The sequence below is a fragment of the Brienomyrus brachyistius genome, chromosome 1 (genome assembly GCF_023856365.1).
Source record: "Brienomyrus brachyistius isolate T26 chromosome 1, BBRACH_0.4, whole genome shotgun sequence".
Classification (NCBI taxonomy): domain Eukaryota; kingdom Metazoa; phylum Chordata; class Actinopteri; order Osteoglossiformes; family Mormyridae; genus Brienomyrus; species Brienomyrus brachyistius.
Window position 1 is genome coordinate 39,114,939 of NC_064533.1, and position 17,104 is coordinate 39,132,042.

A 17,104-nucleotide genomic window follows, 5' to 3' on the forward strand; every position below is an offset into this window, starting at 1 on the left:
TATCCTTCCTCAGTGTCATCTTGCTGTAGAACATGACTTTCAGCTGTCACTAAATCATTGATAACATCCATCCATCCATTTTCTATAACTGCACATCTTGTACAGGGTCATGGTGAGTCTAGAATATGCTTTAGGAAGCACAGGGTAGAGGACACATTGGATGCAATACCAGTTCATTGCAGGACACACACTCCCAACGGACAATCACACAGTAAGGGAGCATCAGTTTATCAAGCAATCTGTTTTTTTGGGGTGTCGATTTTAGAAGTTAGTCGTTAATGCCAAATTTTGCCATCTATGTCAGTGAAAATGATCACAGTTATAACTAATGTAGAAGAGGAACTCTTAATCTCACTTTCTTTTCAAAGGTGAATGCATCACGACAAGAAAACAAGCTATTGGAGGAGTGCGATCACCTGATTGAAATCATCCAACAAAGAAGGCAGGTCATTGGAACTAAAATCAAGGAGGGCAAGGTACTCTCATAAGGCACTGCCCGAGCGATTATGATCTGCTGTGCCAAGTCGCCAAGCCATGTCTGGATAGCATTAGGTGTCTTGTAGGAATCTGTCATTTGATTTGCTCTGCATAATGTGCATCACATTACTTACAGGTTGAGATCCTTTAGGCCACATTTCTGTTGTACTCATAATATCCAGATGTGTTACCATAAAACTTTACGATCTTTAAATAGTTTTTCTTACGGTTGATGGTGTCCTGAAAGCCACAAAAAAGAGCCATAGGAGATTCGTATCTTGAGATGTCCTGCAGCGATTCATGAAGAAGTCTGTTCCACCGTAGAATCAGATTTGTAAAATTCTACCTAATGGGGGTTTGCTAATGACCTCACAATTCACACATGTATATCCAGCGTATTTCAACAGTATTTCATGGACAATATTGACATAAATGACCATGAAATCAATACATTGACTTGCCAACAACTACCAGATCAGAATTTTCTGGCAATTATTTATTATGTAGTCCAAATTGATTAGCAAAAATTAATGCTGCCCTAGAGTTTCATGTTTTTGCCACCTTTCGGTTGCGAGTGTTTCCCCCTTTTTGATCCCGCGGCAGGAAGACTCACCCTACTGGAGAGAGGACCTTAATGTAATGTTATTAGCACCGATTTCATTAGGTCTGAGGGGCTCGGTGTAAACAAGGAGGCTGTTGGGTTTTTGGCTGGGACTCATTTATTAACGGTCAGGGGTCAGTGCTGTATTCATGAAACGTAAGGGGGTAACATTAAAATGATGATTATTCTAATTACACAACCACAACGTGTTTTGCCTTGTTTAAAATGCCACTGGCTGTGGTTACACCTGCGGAAGAATCTTGTGTATGAATGGGGTTTGGATCCTCAACAAGACAGTGGATCCGGACGCATGAGCAGAAGATACGTTCTACATAAATAGGATTTTTAATTATTAGAAGCAGTGTAGTGCTGCAAAGAAAATTACACCAACAACAGAAATGCATGTTGGGGCAGCCTGTAGCTCAGCAGGATAGAATGAAGCGATTGGAAGGTCACTAGGTCAAATCCCAGGGTTGGCAGAATTATTTCACCGTTGGCCCCTAGAGCAGGATCTTTAATCCCCAATTGCTCTTGGGACTCACTGACCCTGCTTTCTCAAGAAACTAAATAAAAAATGTTTGTCACTTCGGATAGGATCATCTGTTATATAAATTAAATGTAGGATAGCAGGAGTGAAGCAATTAACAGGTTATGCTGGAGAGTAAGCAAAAAAACAGGATGTTGCACTTTTTCCAGATATTGTAAGGTCGGTGACTTTGGGATTCACGGTGATCATAAGTGAGAGTGACCTTGAATCAGAAAATAACAAAATGGCTGCCATAATGTTCAGGAAGACCTCAATGTAGATCTAATAACACTTATTCGAAGTGGATAATTAACGAGACTGGTCAGAATCAAAAGCATATGCGGTTCAGCAATTTCCAGGTGTTTATGCTCTTATTTTAAGAGCGAGCACAGCTGGAATAAATTGGAAATAAATGTTTCCATTGACTGTTGGCAGGGATGCTTCTGGAAAGTCCGGACCTTTATCATCATGGCACACATGCACAAATAAACGTGTCCGCAGGTGGTGAGGCTGCGCAGGTTGGCTCAGCAAATCGCCAACTGCAAACAGTGCATCGAACGATCATCATCCCTCATCACCCAGGCTGACCAGACGCTGAAGGAGACGGACCATGCCCGCTTCCTGCAGACTGCCAAGAGTGTCTCCGAGAGGTAAGCGACACATCCCGGCCAAAATTGTGAAAACACTTCAAATTTTTAGTGATTGCAGAACCTATTCCAATTACTCCAGTTAATTATTTATTCGTCCATTGTATGATATTTGTTAACATTTTTTTATTGTTTATAAACATTGCCGCCAATATTCGTGTAGTGATTTTTAAAGAGTAACGCCAAAAATGCTGGGTGTTTCCACAATTATAGCCACTAGTGTAAATATGATTTGAAACACGTTTGGCACACTACATTCGTTCATTATTATACACTGTGTAAATGTGCAAAGAACATCATGTTCACAACAGGAAATTACATCTCAAGCCAGATGCATGAGATACTGTATAGGCCCTGAATGTGTTTAGTGCAGATGTTTTAACAACAGTGCTCTCAGTCTGAGAACCTTTGGAGAGATTAATCTCTGGGCAATACCCTGGATGTCTTAAGAGCCTAACAACGGTCCTTTGTTACGCTTTAAACTCTGGAGTTTAGAATTTATATACAGCCATGGAAAAAGAATAAAAGACCACTCTATATTTTTAAACAAATCTGTATTTTTAAATCCTGGTTTAAACATGGTTCTGCTGGTAGAAGGATATGCTGAGCAGCAGGTTGCTTCCAGGTTAAAAAGACAACAGTACACAAGAATAAGCAGGAGAGAGAGAGAGAGACACACACACACACACACACACACACACACATATATATATATATATATATTTTTTTTTTTTTTTTTTTTCCCTTTGAATTGGTTGTAAAGAATAATATTTGTTATAAAATATTTGTTAAAAACAATGCCTCTTTTTTTTAGGGTGTCTATGGCAACAGCCTCTTCTCAGGTGCTGATCCCAGAAATCAACCTGAACGATACCTTTGACACTTTCGCATTAGATTTTTCAAGGGAAAAGAAAATGCTGGAAAGCCTGGATTACCTTACAGGTAGGACAGTTATAGCAATATTAAAGGGTGCTGGAGAAGCTTCGTTATCTGTATATATTTTCTGACAGGTTCTCCCTGGAGGAGAGACATTCTGAGCACTGTGGAGGTAATCAGCAAGTTTGATGTCCATCTCATGTGATCCGATGAAATATTTAGTCTTGGCCACATCTGTGTGTTAGCTCTGTTTGAAATTAAACTGCTTTCATCTTGCTTATGTATCCAGTTTGGGTTCTACTGCTTTTTTTGCTCGCGTCTGCCTCTGGGAGATGGTGGCATGTGGAGAGATTTTCAGTTAGAGGGCATCGATTAGAGGTGATCTGCATCCATGGGCGAGTCACTCAGCTGGTGTCAGCCTGTGTTGTCACAGAACATTACGCTTTGGGGTTGTTTGCTAATTTAATGAAAAGACAATGTCATATCCCTGCTGTTTCAACATTAAAAAAGGAAAATTACTTGTTTACTGGACGAATCTGATGCTAGGCTATTCTGAGAGTGTCACTGTGGGAGAAGTATGTACTGGTCTTTGTCCTGCCACAGTTTGCAGATTTATCGGGCAACACGCAGTGATGTTGAGATGTGTCACGATTTCTCCACTGCAGCGCCGAATCCTCCGGGAATACGGGAGGAACTGTGCACTGCGTCGTATGACACGATCACCGTCCACTGGACGAGCGACGATGAGTTCAGTGTCGTCTCCTATGAGCTGCAGTATGCCATCTTCACCGGCCAGGCCAACGTCGTTAGTAAGTAAGCAGGATCGGACACGGGATCGGACACGGGATCGGACACGGGATCGGACGCTGGCACATCTCATTCACACTGACTTCCTAATGTGAGCTAAATCCTAGAAAGCTTAGATTCCCAGTCCCTTGAGTACAATGCACTGTACTGGACAAATGAACATACGTCAGTATAACAATATAAGAAGCACATAACGTCACCCTTCCATTTTCCATCACTGGTACAGAAAGGATACAAAATATAATAGCTAAACAAGGTGTAATGCTTCTTACAAAACAGATGCTTTTCTTTAGTCTGCTGGCCTACGCCCATTTACTCCGGCAGAATCATTAGGGAATACAGATTCTACAAATCAGAACAAAGAGAACACATTATACACACAGTATTACCTTTTCCTATTGAAATACAACGTACATTTTCTGTGAGAGAAGGGGCACCTTTGCACTCCTCCTTTGAATAAAGTAGCAGTGCCTTTAAACACTGCCTAGGGAGTACTGGCTGCATTTCCTCATGATTTCTGTGAATTTAAAAAGCAGACAGACATTTTAGTGATCTTAAAAACGGGTTCAAAATAAAAACATCTGGCAAAGGACAGAGCCTCCCCCCGCCATCCATACCTCACCATCCAAGCAGTGGTGGTGTGTTTAATCAAGCAGGCCCCCTTTGATCCCCCGGCCGAGCGCTCTGCCTCCGCAGTAGCATACGAAACAGCTGCTGGAGCCCAGGTTTCTTTTCAGTGACTGGAACCTAACGTGACACTCAGTTACGTCTATCTAACGAATGCGCATTGTGTTCTGCCGTCTGCAGCTCCGTCTGCAGCTCCGTCTGCATCTCCGTCTGCAGCACCGTCTGCAGCTCCGTCTGCAATTGGTGGATCCATGAAAGCCCCTAAATGCACTCATTCAGCAAACTCACGCTCCTGAGTTATTCCACCTCAGCTTCCTGTTGGCTCCTGACTCTTTGAAACGTTACGCATTAACCAGTGCACTGCCCAGAGATCAGGTGAAAGTGCAAAATAGCTTTTTTAGCTCTGCATGAGGCCGTTTCTGGCAGATTTTTGGCACTTAAGAGATTGTGTCTTGATGCCAAATGAAGGAAATGGGAAAAGGGGGCTGCGGGACCCACAGATCCTGTGCAGAATTTAGGGTGGGAGTGATAGAAAATGAGATTGCCTTTCATTTGGCTGCATTTGAAGTCTAACGGTAAATATAATTTATAGATTTATGTGTGCTTAACCTGTTGTGCTTCGTTCAATGTGATTTAGTGTTTGTTTTCCATCCAGTTGTCCGCCCAAACTGCTTACCCTGCCTAAGGCCGCATTAATATGAAGCTTATCCTGGTAGACAGGACCTAATCCAGGGCGGGGCGTGTCCACCAGAGGGCAGTCAGTCACACGTTATACCGCATTAATCAGCCCAGATGAGCCAGTCTGGGACAATCACAGGGGCATGAGGAAACCCGGAGGCTGAGCGGCGTCGGCTCTGACACATTGCACGCGGTGGTGGGTGATGGGGGTGCCAGGGAAGCCCCCCCAGCCTGGGGACAGGAGTGTGGTACTCAGGGAGTTTATGGGTGGCAGGGAGATGGGGCTGGTTTCTCCTTTTTTGTCATGTAGTTCACCCCCTCCAAACAAAAAAGGGAAAAATTCAAAGTAAAGTCTCATGATTAGGGCAAGATGGGCCTCCCACACACGTCACAGAGGGGGTTCCCAGTCTTTTGATGTTCATGGGCTAATGTACATCGTATAAAAATTTCAGGAACCGGCTGGGTGATTGATTTCATACGTTTAACTGTTTGCATATTTTTTCAGATACAAACAGAGGGATCATAAATAAATGCAAAATATGTTATTTATTTTTGTAAATTAACAAACCCCTCCACAAAACCTGCGGAGCTCTGGAGTACCGGCCACTGACCGGTACCAGTCCGTGGACTGGGGGTTGGGAACCCCTATCGTGGAGAATACTCAAAGTGTAACATTTCTCCATCATGCTGTCTTCCAAAGCACAGGGTGACTGGGAAAATAAACACATGCAATGTGTGAATTGCAAGATGATTAAGTGAGGATAAGAAGGGATGGACCTTCTGTCTTTTACACGGAGTTCAGTTCAGCATTAAAATATCACCGTATGCGTGCAGAGTTTCTCTGCTGTCACTGTGTTCTCCCTGAGCTCCCAAGAGGCTTCCCGCTCTGACACCCCCCCCCCCCCCCCCCCCCCCACATCTCTCGACAGGCCTCTGCAACTCGGCCGACAGCTGGATGATCGTACCCAACATCAAGCAGAATCACTACACGGTGCACGGCCTGCAGAGCGGCACCCGCTACATCTTCATCGTCAAGGCCATCAACCAGGCGGGCAGCCGCAGCAGCGAGCCAGCGAGGCTTAAGACCAACAGTATGGATCCTGCCTGTGTGTGTGTGGAAGGCCAGGTTTATGCACAGGCTAACTTGGGCTATGACCTGGGGCCCTGTGTTGTTGGGGGCCCCAAATGTATTTTTTATCGTAGTTACAGTGGTACAGTGTGTAGCACACCTGGAGCTGGGGGTTAAGGGCCTTGCTGAACGGCCACCAGACATGTGACTGTTCTCCGAAGGCTTGACCTGGTGATCTTCTGAGAACGGCCATAGGCTTAGCCTGCTGAGTCACATTCAGCCTCCTTACACGTAAACAGTGGTGGCCTAAGGGTTAGGGAAGTGCACTTGTAGTCAGAAGGTTGCTGCTTGGAATCCATAACTAGCAGAGTACCACTGAGGTATTGTAAGCAAGGTACTGCCCCCCTGGGCGCTGAATTTGTTACCCCCTGCTGTGTCATGATGTCACATATGGGCTAAATGCAGAGGATGTTTTGTGGTTGTGCTGTGGTGTGTGACCAATGACAACTAATCACTTCATATTACACTTTATCGTTGTAATCACGTTAATCATGAAATTTTGCATAGTTTCCGTATAGTTTTTCTTTTTCTATAGATTATACATAAGCAGGCAGCTACAGTAAAGGCCCTTACCGAAACCACTTTGGCCTTGTCCAGGTCAGCCTTTTAAGCTGGACCCCAAGTCGGCGCACCGTAAGCTGAAGATTTCCCACGACAACCTAACGGTGGAGCGCGACGAGACGTCGTCCAAGAAGAGCCACGGGCAGGAGCGCTTCGGCAGCCAGAGCACTTACGGTGTCACCGGCAATGTCTACATCGACAGCGGCCGCCACTACTGGGAAGCTCTGATTGGAGGAAGCACGTGGTATGTGGTCATGTGACCACCCTTGTTTTATGTGTTTTGGGTTCTGAGAAGCATGTTTTCTTCATTTTTTGATATTTAGTAGGTAGAATTTTATCCAGAAGTCAATGCAAGTGAAATCCTTGTATATGGCACTGTTTCATTTCACATAGCACTTCATAAACTGAATTACAACATACAATATATACCGTAAATGGAAAAAGTTGCAATAAGCTTTTCTAGAAATCCCACTCTGTCTGAAATAGAAGAAACAGGCCAATAGAAATAGAACAAACAGGCCAATAGAAAGGAAGTCAAACCCCATTAATGAAATTTACCTGTGAGGTACATCCAGACAGGGAAACAGACCCAGAGATGCGGGACAACGTGATCTTTATTAGATCAGACAGGCAAAGGGCTTTCAGAGGGCACAGCAAAGAGAATGATCGTAGTCAGAAGGCAGGGTCGGATGCCGTAGTGGTCAGTCCTACAAGCAGGCACGGGACACGGAGACGAAGGGAAGGGAAGACGAGAGGTCCCGGGGCTGGCAGGGAAGGCAGGACGGGAGGATCAGGAACGAGGGCTGGCCTGGGGAAGGAAGGCAGGCAGGGTGAGGAGCAGACATAAGGTAGACAGATGCAGCAAGGAATGAGAGAAAGACACCAGATAAGAAAGCGCTCGGTCTCGCATGAAACCATTGGCAAATACTTCGCCACCTTTGCTGCATGCATCTTCCCTTTGTATTACCCCTCTTTAAGCCTAATTAGGTGCACCCGCTGGTCCCCGCCCAAGGGGGCGTGACATTACCTGTCTGTGTTTATATATTAATGGTACTGTGCAAAAGTCTTAGACACATAATTAATTAATTTAATTAGTTAACTCAATGAGGTATTGATTAGACAGACGTGGTATGCTTGTGGTGATTAGCCAGACTATGTATGGTATTGGTAGATTCAAAAAAATATATGGCTGCATTTGATGGTTGCTGCAAATACTGGGGTGATTTTATGGGAGGTTTAGAAATGGCAAAGCTGACACATTTTAACAGACATAATATCATAATTTAAGCAGATCATTTAAGCATCATTTAATTTGAGTGCCTAAAAATTTTGCGTAGTACAGCTTACATAAATTAGATATACCCTCACTGTCTGTAAACGCAAAGATAGCCAATCTTTGTCCTTCCTGTCCCCAAAAGGTACGCCGTAGGCATCGCCTACAAGTCAGCGCCAAAGCACGAGTGGATCGGCAGGAACTCGTCCTCTTGGGTTCTCTGCCGCTGCAACAACTCCTGGGTAGCGCGGCACAACGGGAAGGAGGCGCCGGTGGAGCCGTCCCCGCATCTGCGGCGCGTGGGCGTGCTGCTGGACTACGACGGCGGCTCGCTGGCCTTCTATGACGCTGCGGGCTCGCAGCAGCTGCACACCTTTGACATCGCCTTCGCCCAGCCTGTCTGCCCTGTCTTCAGCGTGTGGAACAAGTGCCTGACCGTGCTAAGTGGCCTGCCCATCCCTGACCACCTGGAAGGCGCCGAGCTGCAAGACTAATGGAGAGACAAAGAGAGAAAGAAAGGCTGGAAGAGAGAGAGAGAGAGAGAGAGAGAGAGAGAGCTGTATTCTCAGACACACTGTCTAGACTCACCATCAGCACTGCTTCATACAAAAGGAGACATAAAAACTGCTTAAAATATTTTTACTTACGCTCTTATAGTAATAAATTAATAGCGATAAATTATTTATGAATAAAACAGAGTAGGATTTCTCTTGCTTTGCACATGGTTAACTACTTCATTTACACTTAGTTGACTTTGGGCGCTATGGAAAGTTTTTGAAACTTTCCGAATAGCTTTTTGGGGCACAGTTGTGTATCTCTTTCATTCGGGATTTAATGACAAGCTGTACTTGTTTAGTGTTGTTTCGTTTCTGCAGACCTGACAGCTGTCAACCGTATGCCGATGGAACAAACTCGTAAAATCGCTAACAAGCACCACTCTGCATTGATCCGTATGACTGTCCCAAGAGGGAAAACTAGAGCAGAATCAGTCATTTTTGTTTACGCTGTCCTTGCTATTACAGCTTTGTCTGCCATTTTCTCTTTTTTTTTAATATAGCCATCGCATTCTAACACTTCTCTCCCGAAGTTCAGGTTAAATCATCCAGGACGACCGTTTCTGAGCAGAGGTGTAGGTAATGCAGTTAACTCTTGATTATTTTAAATCCTACTTATCTCGCCCACAAAGGGAATTTATGCACCATGTGCGGGTTTTGCGCCAACATTTGCGTTTAGGGCAAAAACTGAGTTGATCCATAGCCGGGAGCAGAAAATTCTTTTGCTCCATCAGACGTTCACCTGCCACAGGGGGGCAGCATCTTTAAGGGTCATTCACACAGCATCTGCTCCATCCTTTGGGTTTTAATTGCTCACTAACAAGGTCAGGCATGAGGACAAAAATAAAAAATAAACTGCCGATGTTGTTCAGCTCGACAGCACTGTTGAAGGTTAAATCTCCACCCCGTGTTGTGGGCATGTTTTATCTTAAAGTAAATCTCAGCTTTTATTGAAAATTGCTTTGACAGCAGCGTGGAAATGGACTCAAATGGACTGGATTGATTTTCTCTTTTTCGTTAAATCTACAGAAAGGCATGCATTCCTTGCTGCTGGTTTGCCCTCCCCATGTACATCTTATCGCAATGTTTGTCGAACTTTTGGACACTCACTCATGGAGAAAGGATCGCTGGACCTTGCAGGGGATTGCAGTGCAATGCTTTTTCCTTGTACATTTTTTGTGAAATATAAAAAAAATATATGTTCCACCACTTTGTTTTGGTCTTTATTAGCAACACACTAAATATATAGCTCATTTACTACATTAATAATGTGAACATTTAGATAAATTAAAGCTTAACCCCATCGTATAAATACATAATTTGCACATTAAACAATATATCGAGGATATATGAAAATCTTTAGCTAAACTATCAATAATCACCCCTTAAAAAATTATTAGTTAAAACTTTAAATGCAATTATAAAAATACAAGGGTCATAACTTATTTAAGTTTATGTTGGGGAAACTGATATGAGATGTGCATGAATGCAACTGTATTCGCAGTCAGATTAGATTTCCATTTAATATAGTTTATAGATATGTGAGTCATTTGTCCATATAACATTTAGAGCAATTCACTTGATGCAAATTACTTTCATTAAGCTGCGATATTTTAAAAGTAGCATTCAGTGCTGATCAATGACCTCCCGGAGATGCTGTGATTCCTTCTGACACATGTTTTTGTTCCCCGGCAAAGACAAAATTAAAATTGGAAGACATGTGTGAATGAACTTGCTGTGACCTCACCCTCCAACAGACTCTGACAGAGTGTCATCCCGGTGGGAGGGTGTCACCAAGACCCCTGGGCTGTGTAGACCTCTCTGCTGTAGGCAACCTACAACCCAAACATGCCTAGAAGGTGGTGAAAACCATCCTGGTCTGAATTGTGTGGATGGAACTCCCAGAAGTTCCTAGATTAGCAGGACACATGAAGGACACTGAGGGCTGAATCCCTACATTAGTGAAAACCTCCAGTGAGACCACTTTACTACTGGCATAAAGGAGTCCTCTGTTTTTTTGTGTAATTTGTGATAATAATATGTTGAAAGTGACTCCAAAGGCATGAAAGAAGGCAGCTAGTGGGTTTTAAAAGGAGAGACGGGTCACTGTCTCTCCAGGTTCCTCATCTGTCCGAAGGCACGCTCACATTTAACTCAGGGTGGAACTGAAAACCGGAGCGCAAACACGTACAAGAAGGTGCCATTTCATCTGACGCAACTTGAAATGGCACCTCAGGCCAATCTGATATCCAGTTCACCTCGGCTGGCTGGAACGAATGCAGTACTTTAGGAGGTTAAGGCAAGAACGGCTTCTCCGAAGCATTTCGGCGTCCAGACGGGAGGTAAATGGTCCAGGAAGACAGGGTACTATGGAAACTGATTTCTCACACTGAGAGGCAGAACAGGGCTGAGATAAATGCTGAAAAATGCGGCATGAAAAGGACCCGCACCCCAACAGAGAGGAGATTATCTTTCGGGGGAGGGGGAGGGAGCTGAAAAGGGCCGGTTAATTAATGACAAAATGCCGTTCTGGGGCCTTTGACTGATGGAGAATTAAAAGGATGCCTTGCTGGGAGCCTTGTCGGACCAAAGGCACAGAAGGGGCAAGGGAGCCATGCCCCTCGTGGGAGCCATCGATATGCATGATGTCAGAGAGCGAAGGCCGCTGGTGGCAAGGGGAGAGGAGCTGGTGGGGGCAGCCCAGAGCAGGGGTGCATCAGAATCAGGGCGAGTGTGTGCCAAATTTAGCGGGACCTGCCTAATAAATTCTAACTTAAAACACTGGCTTTAAAATGGTTTTAAAACCTCAGTTTATGGCAGTATATGTTCAGGATGCTTTTAGATGGAAGATGAATAAATTCCCTCCATTTTGCTTTTAAAAATGTTTCAGCATTCTCATGGGAATAGCAGATATTCTAGAGCAAACATAAAATGTTTCAAGTAAGGTGCACATAGACTGTAGAGACACAGAAGCCAACAGTGATGAAAATAACTACAGTTATTTAAGGAATCAGTATCTGGAGGGCATTTTATGGGGAAAGCAGTCTACTCACAATGTACATCCATCAAGGCAACACCATAAGCAGCTGAGTATGAATGCAAATGCACTTTTTGAAAATCATAAAACCTCATACTTAACAATACACATTTTTAAAGTGAGTGGAAGTCTCGCAATTGTTGCTATTCTTGAGAATAAAGGGATAGTTCAACTGAGATCAGATTATAAGGCGACAGAATTGCAGAAGATTTTCTCTGTTTAGCTAACATAACCTGCTGTAGTTGAAACACAGAATGGATCTTCTTTGAACATCTGGCAAATGTTTCATTGTTAGAGAACACCCAGCTTCATCGGTCCTGCAGAACGGAGGCGTTCTTGATATTGTGCCATCTGACTAAGACGGAAACAATCATTTGTGTGTGCAAATTGAAGCAGCTGAAGTAGATTCCACTTCATTTGCTGTAAGATATTCTGCGTTCCTTTTCGTGAAAAGTCCCATGCAGCATTCAAGACAAATTGCTCATCACTACTGCAGGAGAATGAACAAGATGCTTGACATGGAGCTCGAGCAATTTTTTTTAACATCGCTTAACAGTCTACAGTCATGTAGACAGGAATGGCGTGCTCTCTGTCGATTTTCTTCTCAGACCATACTTCTGTTCCCCTCGACTTAATCGCCAGCAAGTGTCTTATGATACGGACAGCCTGCACAATCTGCCCTTTTCAAATGTTCTGGAGTACGAAAGACAAACAGTCTTTTCTTTATCACTGACTCAGTATCTGTGTACAATCCAACAAACAAAGTATATTTTCCCAGAAGAGAATTTTAAAGTCAATGCTGAGCGCTTATGCTGACTGAAAATCCCTTTTTTGTGCTCCTTGCATGTCCATGTTTTCAATTTTGCAGTAAATGTGCTAGAAATTTGCCCTTTGTGGAAGGGTCACTACTCCACTGAATAAACCATTTTAATATGCAGGACTGTGGTGTGTGAATGTTATTCCAAATGTCAGTTTAACTTAGGAATGAGCATTTCTTGAAATAATCACTCTTCATATTTTTCAAATATTATCATCAGACTATAGATGAGTTAATGAATTGCATGTGTTACTTAAGATATTTACGTTTCATATGAAGATATATTACTGAGAATGCATAACACAAATGAACACTAGCAGATCAGTTAGGACTTTAGTTTTTCGAGTAATTTAAAAGATTGTTTTATAATGTGTTTGGGAAAGCTAGTGGCGTGATGTGACTATGTGGAAGAAAAATCAAGATACAAATCAGGTATAAACAACCGAACCAACTTAGCGTGTTCTTCACAAACTGCGCGAAAAAACGCACTTTCCATTAACTGGAATGAATGTCTCCTGCCATCTAGTGGTGAATATAGGTCTATACAATAAAACAGCAATTCATGCTTTGACAGTTTTATCCGTGGGTCTCCTGGGCAAGGACTGAGAACCACTCATTTGTACAATTTAATTGATTACATTCAATTTAAGTAATAAGACACCCAAAATCTTGCAACTAGAGACAGTTAGACTCGGTCCTCCGCATTTTTCCAATGTCGATCTAATCCATGTTCTGAAGACACCTACACTTGGAATTGCTCTGCAGTGCAATTCTAATCATCATATCAACATTTCAGTGGCCTATGAAAAGAAAATCAAATTTAAATTTCTTCAATGAAAAGCACGTTTGCAATCTCCGACGTTGAACCTCTGGGTTTGGTTCAATTAGTCAACCCGTTTAAGTTAAGGTTTGATTTCTCTGCAATCCAAACAATTTATATCTTCAGCAGACCGCTTAGATAAAACACACCTAATGATGCACCTCCTGCTTGTTAATCATGCCGAATCAAACGAAACTGTTTATCAAGTCATCCAGCTGTTTTCCTGTCAGGAATCTTTCCGGCTGGGACACGCAACCTTAGAAGAAAGGATTGTTGTTCATCATGTAAATAATATGGCTTAAAAGTTTGATTTTAACTTCCTAACAGTCAGTTGTAATAAAAAACTGAAGCTTCTAACTGAATTAATGTTGATGTCAGAATTATCATGCAATGGCGTTAGGAGGCAGGTGGCTTTCCAGTGTGGGGGGGATCGCAGCTGCACTCTTAGCGAAGATTAAGCAGAAGCCGGGTCACATAAAGTTTAAATCAATAAGGGATTTATAAAGACTAAGAGCCACATTGCCGTACAACTTTTTGGAATGTACCTTTTAAAGAAAGTGAACTCAAGTTTCTTTAAAGCATTTTTGAGTTAATGTGACAAACAACATGGTAAAACTGAACAAAATTCCTTCGATATCTTAAATATTACTTACTATTAAATATATTACTATTCAATATAATTTGGCAAGCTGAATGTTAAGAATATTATACAAATTCCTTAATGTCAAATATGTGTGAGTTGGATTTATTAATTAAATTGTCTGTTCAATACTTCAGTCCATGAATACATTTTGTTCAGTGTAAAAACAGCAGTTAATGATTCCTTTATTGGTGGTCATGGTTAGCTAAGCCTAAGTGGTGCATTTCACAGCCTCAAGTCAAAACTTGCTATAAACACTTGGCAGCTGCAAGTCTGTTGGGGCAAAAGCCTCTCCCAGATTTGCACATCTGCATTGTGTAATATTACCCCTTTCCTGTGAGAACGGTTCTAGATCTGTCAACATAGATGCGATCATCAGGGGACAGCAATTTTAAACTTTGCCAGCAATTCTCAGTTGCCAATCTAGGACATTTGTTTTTCTCTTTTTTTGTTTTTAATTTTCAGTCTTTTTATGCCATGTTGCTTATGTGTTTCAGGTCAGCACTGTTTTTATCACAAATTGTTTGGAAAATGGATGGATGTTCTTACAGCTGATATTATGCAGATGGTGACTATACTTCACATTAGACCTAATACTGACTAGTTTATGGGCTGTGCAGGATTTATAAAAGCAAAATGCAGTGTTACATTTGCAAAATGCACATTACATTCAGAGAAAATTGTTCAGTGTTTAATCTGAACTCAGCTTCTTTCTCAGTCTGAGATACCTTTATCAAATTGTTAGTCGGTTTATTCTTCTTAGCCAATTACATGCCACTTTGAAAGAATGGTAAGAGTTTTCTAGCTGGTGTTGTATATTTTCCACTTCTACATCATTGAACTGGCTCCCTTCCCAGAGATAGTCAAAGTCTCTGAAATCTCTTCTGCTCTCTGCAAATCAGTGATAGGAAAGTTATTTATAATTTGATTAATTATTAAAATATTAATTAGTTAATTGTTATTAATTTCAATGCTTCAAAAAATGCTGTTTATGCAATTTCCTTTTATGTCTGTCATCAGGACAATCTCGTTGGAGACTCCAACAGCAGTCTGCCATCATGTGTATGTCCCATCTGCCTTGATAGCTCTCCTCCATCACCTTCATATCCTGGTGGAACCTCTCACCTTGTTCCTCACTGAAATCTCCAAGGTTATCTGGAAATCTGTTTAAATGGCTATGGAGTGCATCTTTATGCTCATATTAACTCCCAAATTTATGAAGTTAGCAAGCATATCCTGCACCAATTTTTCATACTTATTTGCTCTGTGATTACCCAAGTAGTTCTTCACAACAGAAACAAAACTCTTCCAGACCGTAGCAGAATACATCAAGATTGGTGCTACAGGCTCTTCTTGATGAAGTCATTATTTTTACATGTATTTATATACTTATTAAGACTGAACTTTTGCGGTATAAACCAAGATTGGGTTGACAAACTTATACTGTAGCCGACTTCTTTCCTCTGCAAATTCACAGTTCTGGCTTCAAAAAGTCACTTTTACAGCATTGTAGGCCTATTAATTGAAATACAAAATAATTACATGGGATATTTCATGGGGCAGCATGGTGGTGCAGTGGTTAGCATGGTGCCATTTAGCACAATACGTGTTTTTTTTTTTCATGAAAACGGTCATTGTGATTATACATTGCCATTAAAAAGATATTCTATGTGATACGAAACTGGATTTCTCCCCACAGTCCAAAAGCATGCTACAGTGAATTGGAGTTGCCAAACTGTCAGTAGGTGGGAATGTGTGTGTGAATGGTGTGTGTGAGTGGTGTGTGTGAATGGTGTGTGTGCCAGGCAATGGATTGGTGACCTATCCGAGGTTCCTAGCTTATTCTCTGTCTTTTGCTCATAGCTTCCGGGATACACTGCGGACCACTGTGACCCAGAATAGGACAAGTGCGTACAGAAAATATACGAATGATGGACTCAATTAAATTGCCTTGTATATCTATATTGACATTATTTCAGAAAAGGGTGCACTAAAAGAACAAATTTTTGTCACATTTTCTCATTACTTTCTAAACATCAGCTTACCAGGTTGATAGTCACAGAAATGAAGGGTTGGGTCAGTGGTTAGCACTGTTGCCTCACACCTCTGGGACCCAGGTTCGAGTCTCCGTCTGGGTCACATCTGTGCGGAGTTTGCATGTTCTCCCCATGTTGGTGTGGGGTTTCCTTCGGGTACTCCGGTTTCCCCCCACAGTCCAAAGACATGCGGTTTGGAATTGCATTATACCATCACATGCTCAGTGTCTAGTGTTTGCATCACTAAAAAATTCTGTCAGGATCCCCACCGTGTAGTACACTCGCCATCTTGCATATCACCTAACCAAGGCATTAGGTTAACCAACAAATGGCATAATTAAAAAAAATACACAATCAAGTCAACTAATCTGACTGGGTATTGTTTTCTACTTGAATTTGTACAGAAATGCTACCTCCTCCGCTATCTCGCCACAAATTTCTGTGTAAACGAGGGTTGCATCTCCAGTGGTACAGGTACCGTCTAATTCCTACTGAGGATTCGGATGTACTGCTCACTTCCCATACGACATTTTTGCCTACTACTTAGCAAACAAATATGCATTTATGGATGCCCCCATTGTGTTAATGGGTTTGTTGTGCTGCAGTTTTGGGACTGTATATGCTGCCGACATTAAACGCCACAAAGGGGCGGGGCTTGGCCGGTGGGTACGATGGAAGGCGGGGTAAAAGGAACCTGACGCAATGCTTCCGCCCCCTTCGACCCGAATAGTCCAATCACAGTGAGGAATATCCCATGCTTAAAGCAGCTTGTTTTACCACTACAAACCAAACAGCCAATAAAAAAACAAATACGCATCAAAATGGTTTCAGGCAAACGCAGAATGATCAAGTCCATCCAAATGTCTAAGTAATGTTGTAAAACAAGCCAAAACACCGATGCATAAATTGCGTACACGCCAATACCGGTACAAATTAAACTTCTTTAACTGCGCAATTTCCGGTTACAAACCGGCCGGAACTTTCGTCACCCTCATACC

General features: G+C 42.4%; 1 protein-coding gene across 6 annotated transcripts in view; it reads left to right on the forward strand.

Annotated features, from left to right (window-relative positions):
* Positions 1-9,962, forward strand: part of LOC125747928 (E3 ubiquitin-protein ligase Midline-1) — a 69,296-nt gene extending 59,334 nt beyond the window's left edge. For all 6 annotated transcript variants that reach the window (XM_049023590.1, XM_049023600.1, XM_049023573.1 and 3 more), the window contains exons 4-10: positions 369-476; positions 2,106-2,254; positions 3,066-3,193; positions 3,793-3,936; positions 6,169-6,330; positions 6,966-7,173; positions 8,348-9,962. In XM_049023590.1, coding sequence (XP_048879547.1) covers positions 369-476; positions 2,106-2,254; positions 3,066-3,193; positions 3,793-3,936; positions 6,169-6,330; positions 6,966-7,173; positions 8,348-8,696 — 1,248 coding nt within the window. In that variant the 3' untranslated portion in view covers positions 8,697-9,962. The remainder of the gene's footprint in view (positions 1-368; positions 477-2,105; positions 2,255-3,065; positions 3,194-3,792; positions 3,937-6,168; positions 6,331-6,965; positions 7,174-8,347) is intronic.
* The last annotated feature ends 7,142 nt before the right edge of the window (positions 9,963-17,104 follow it).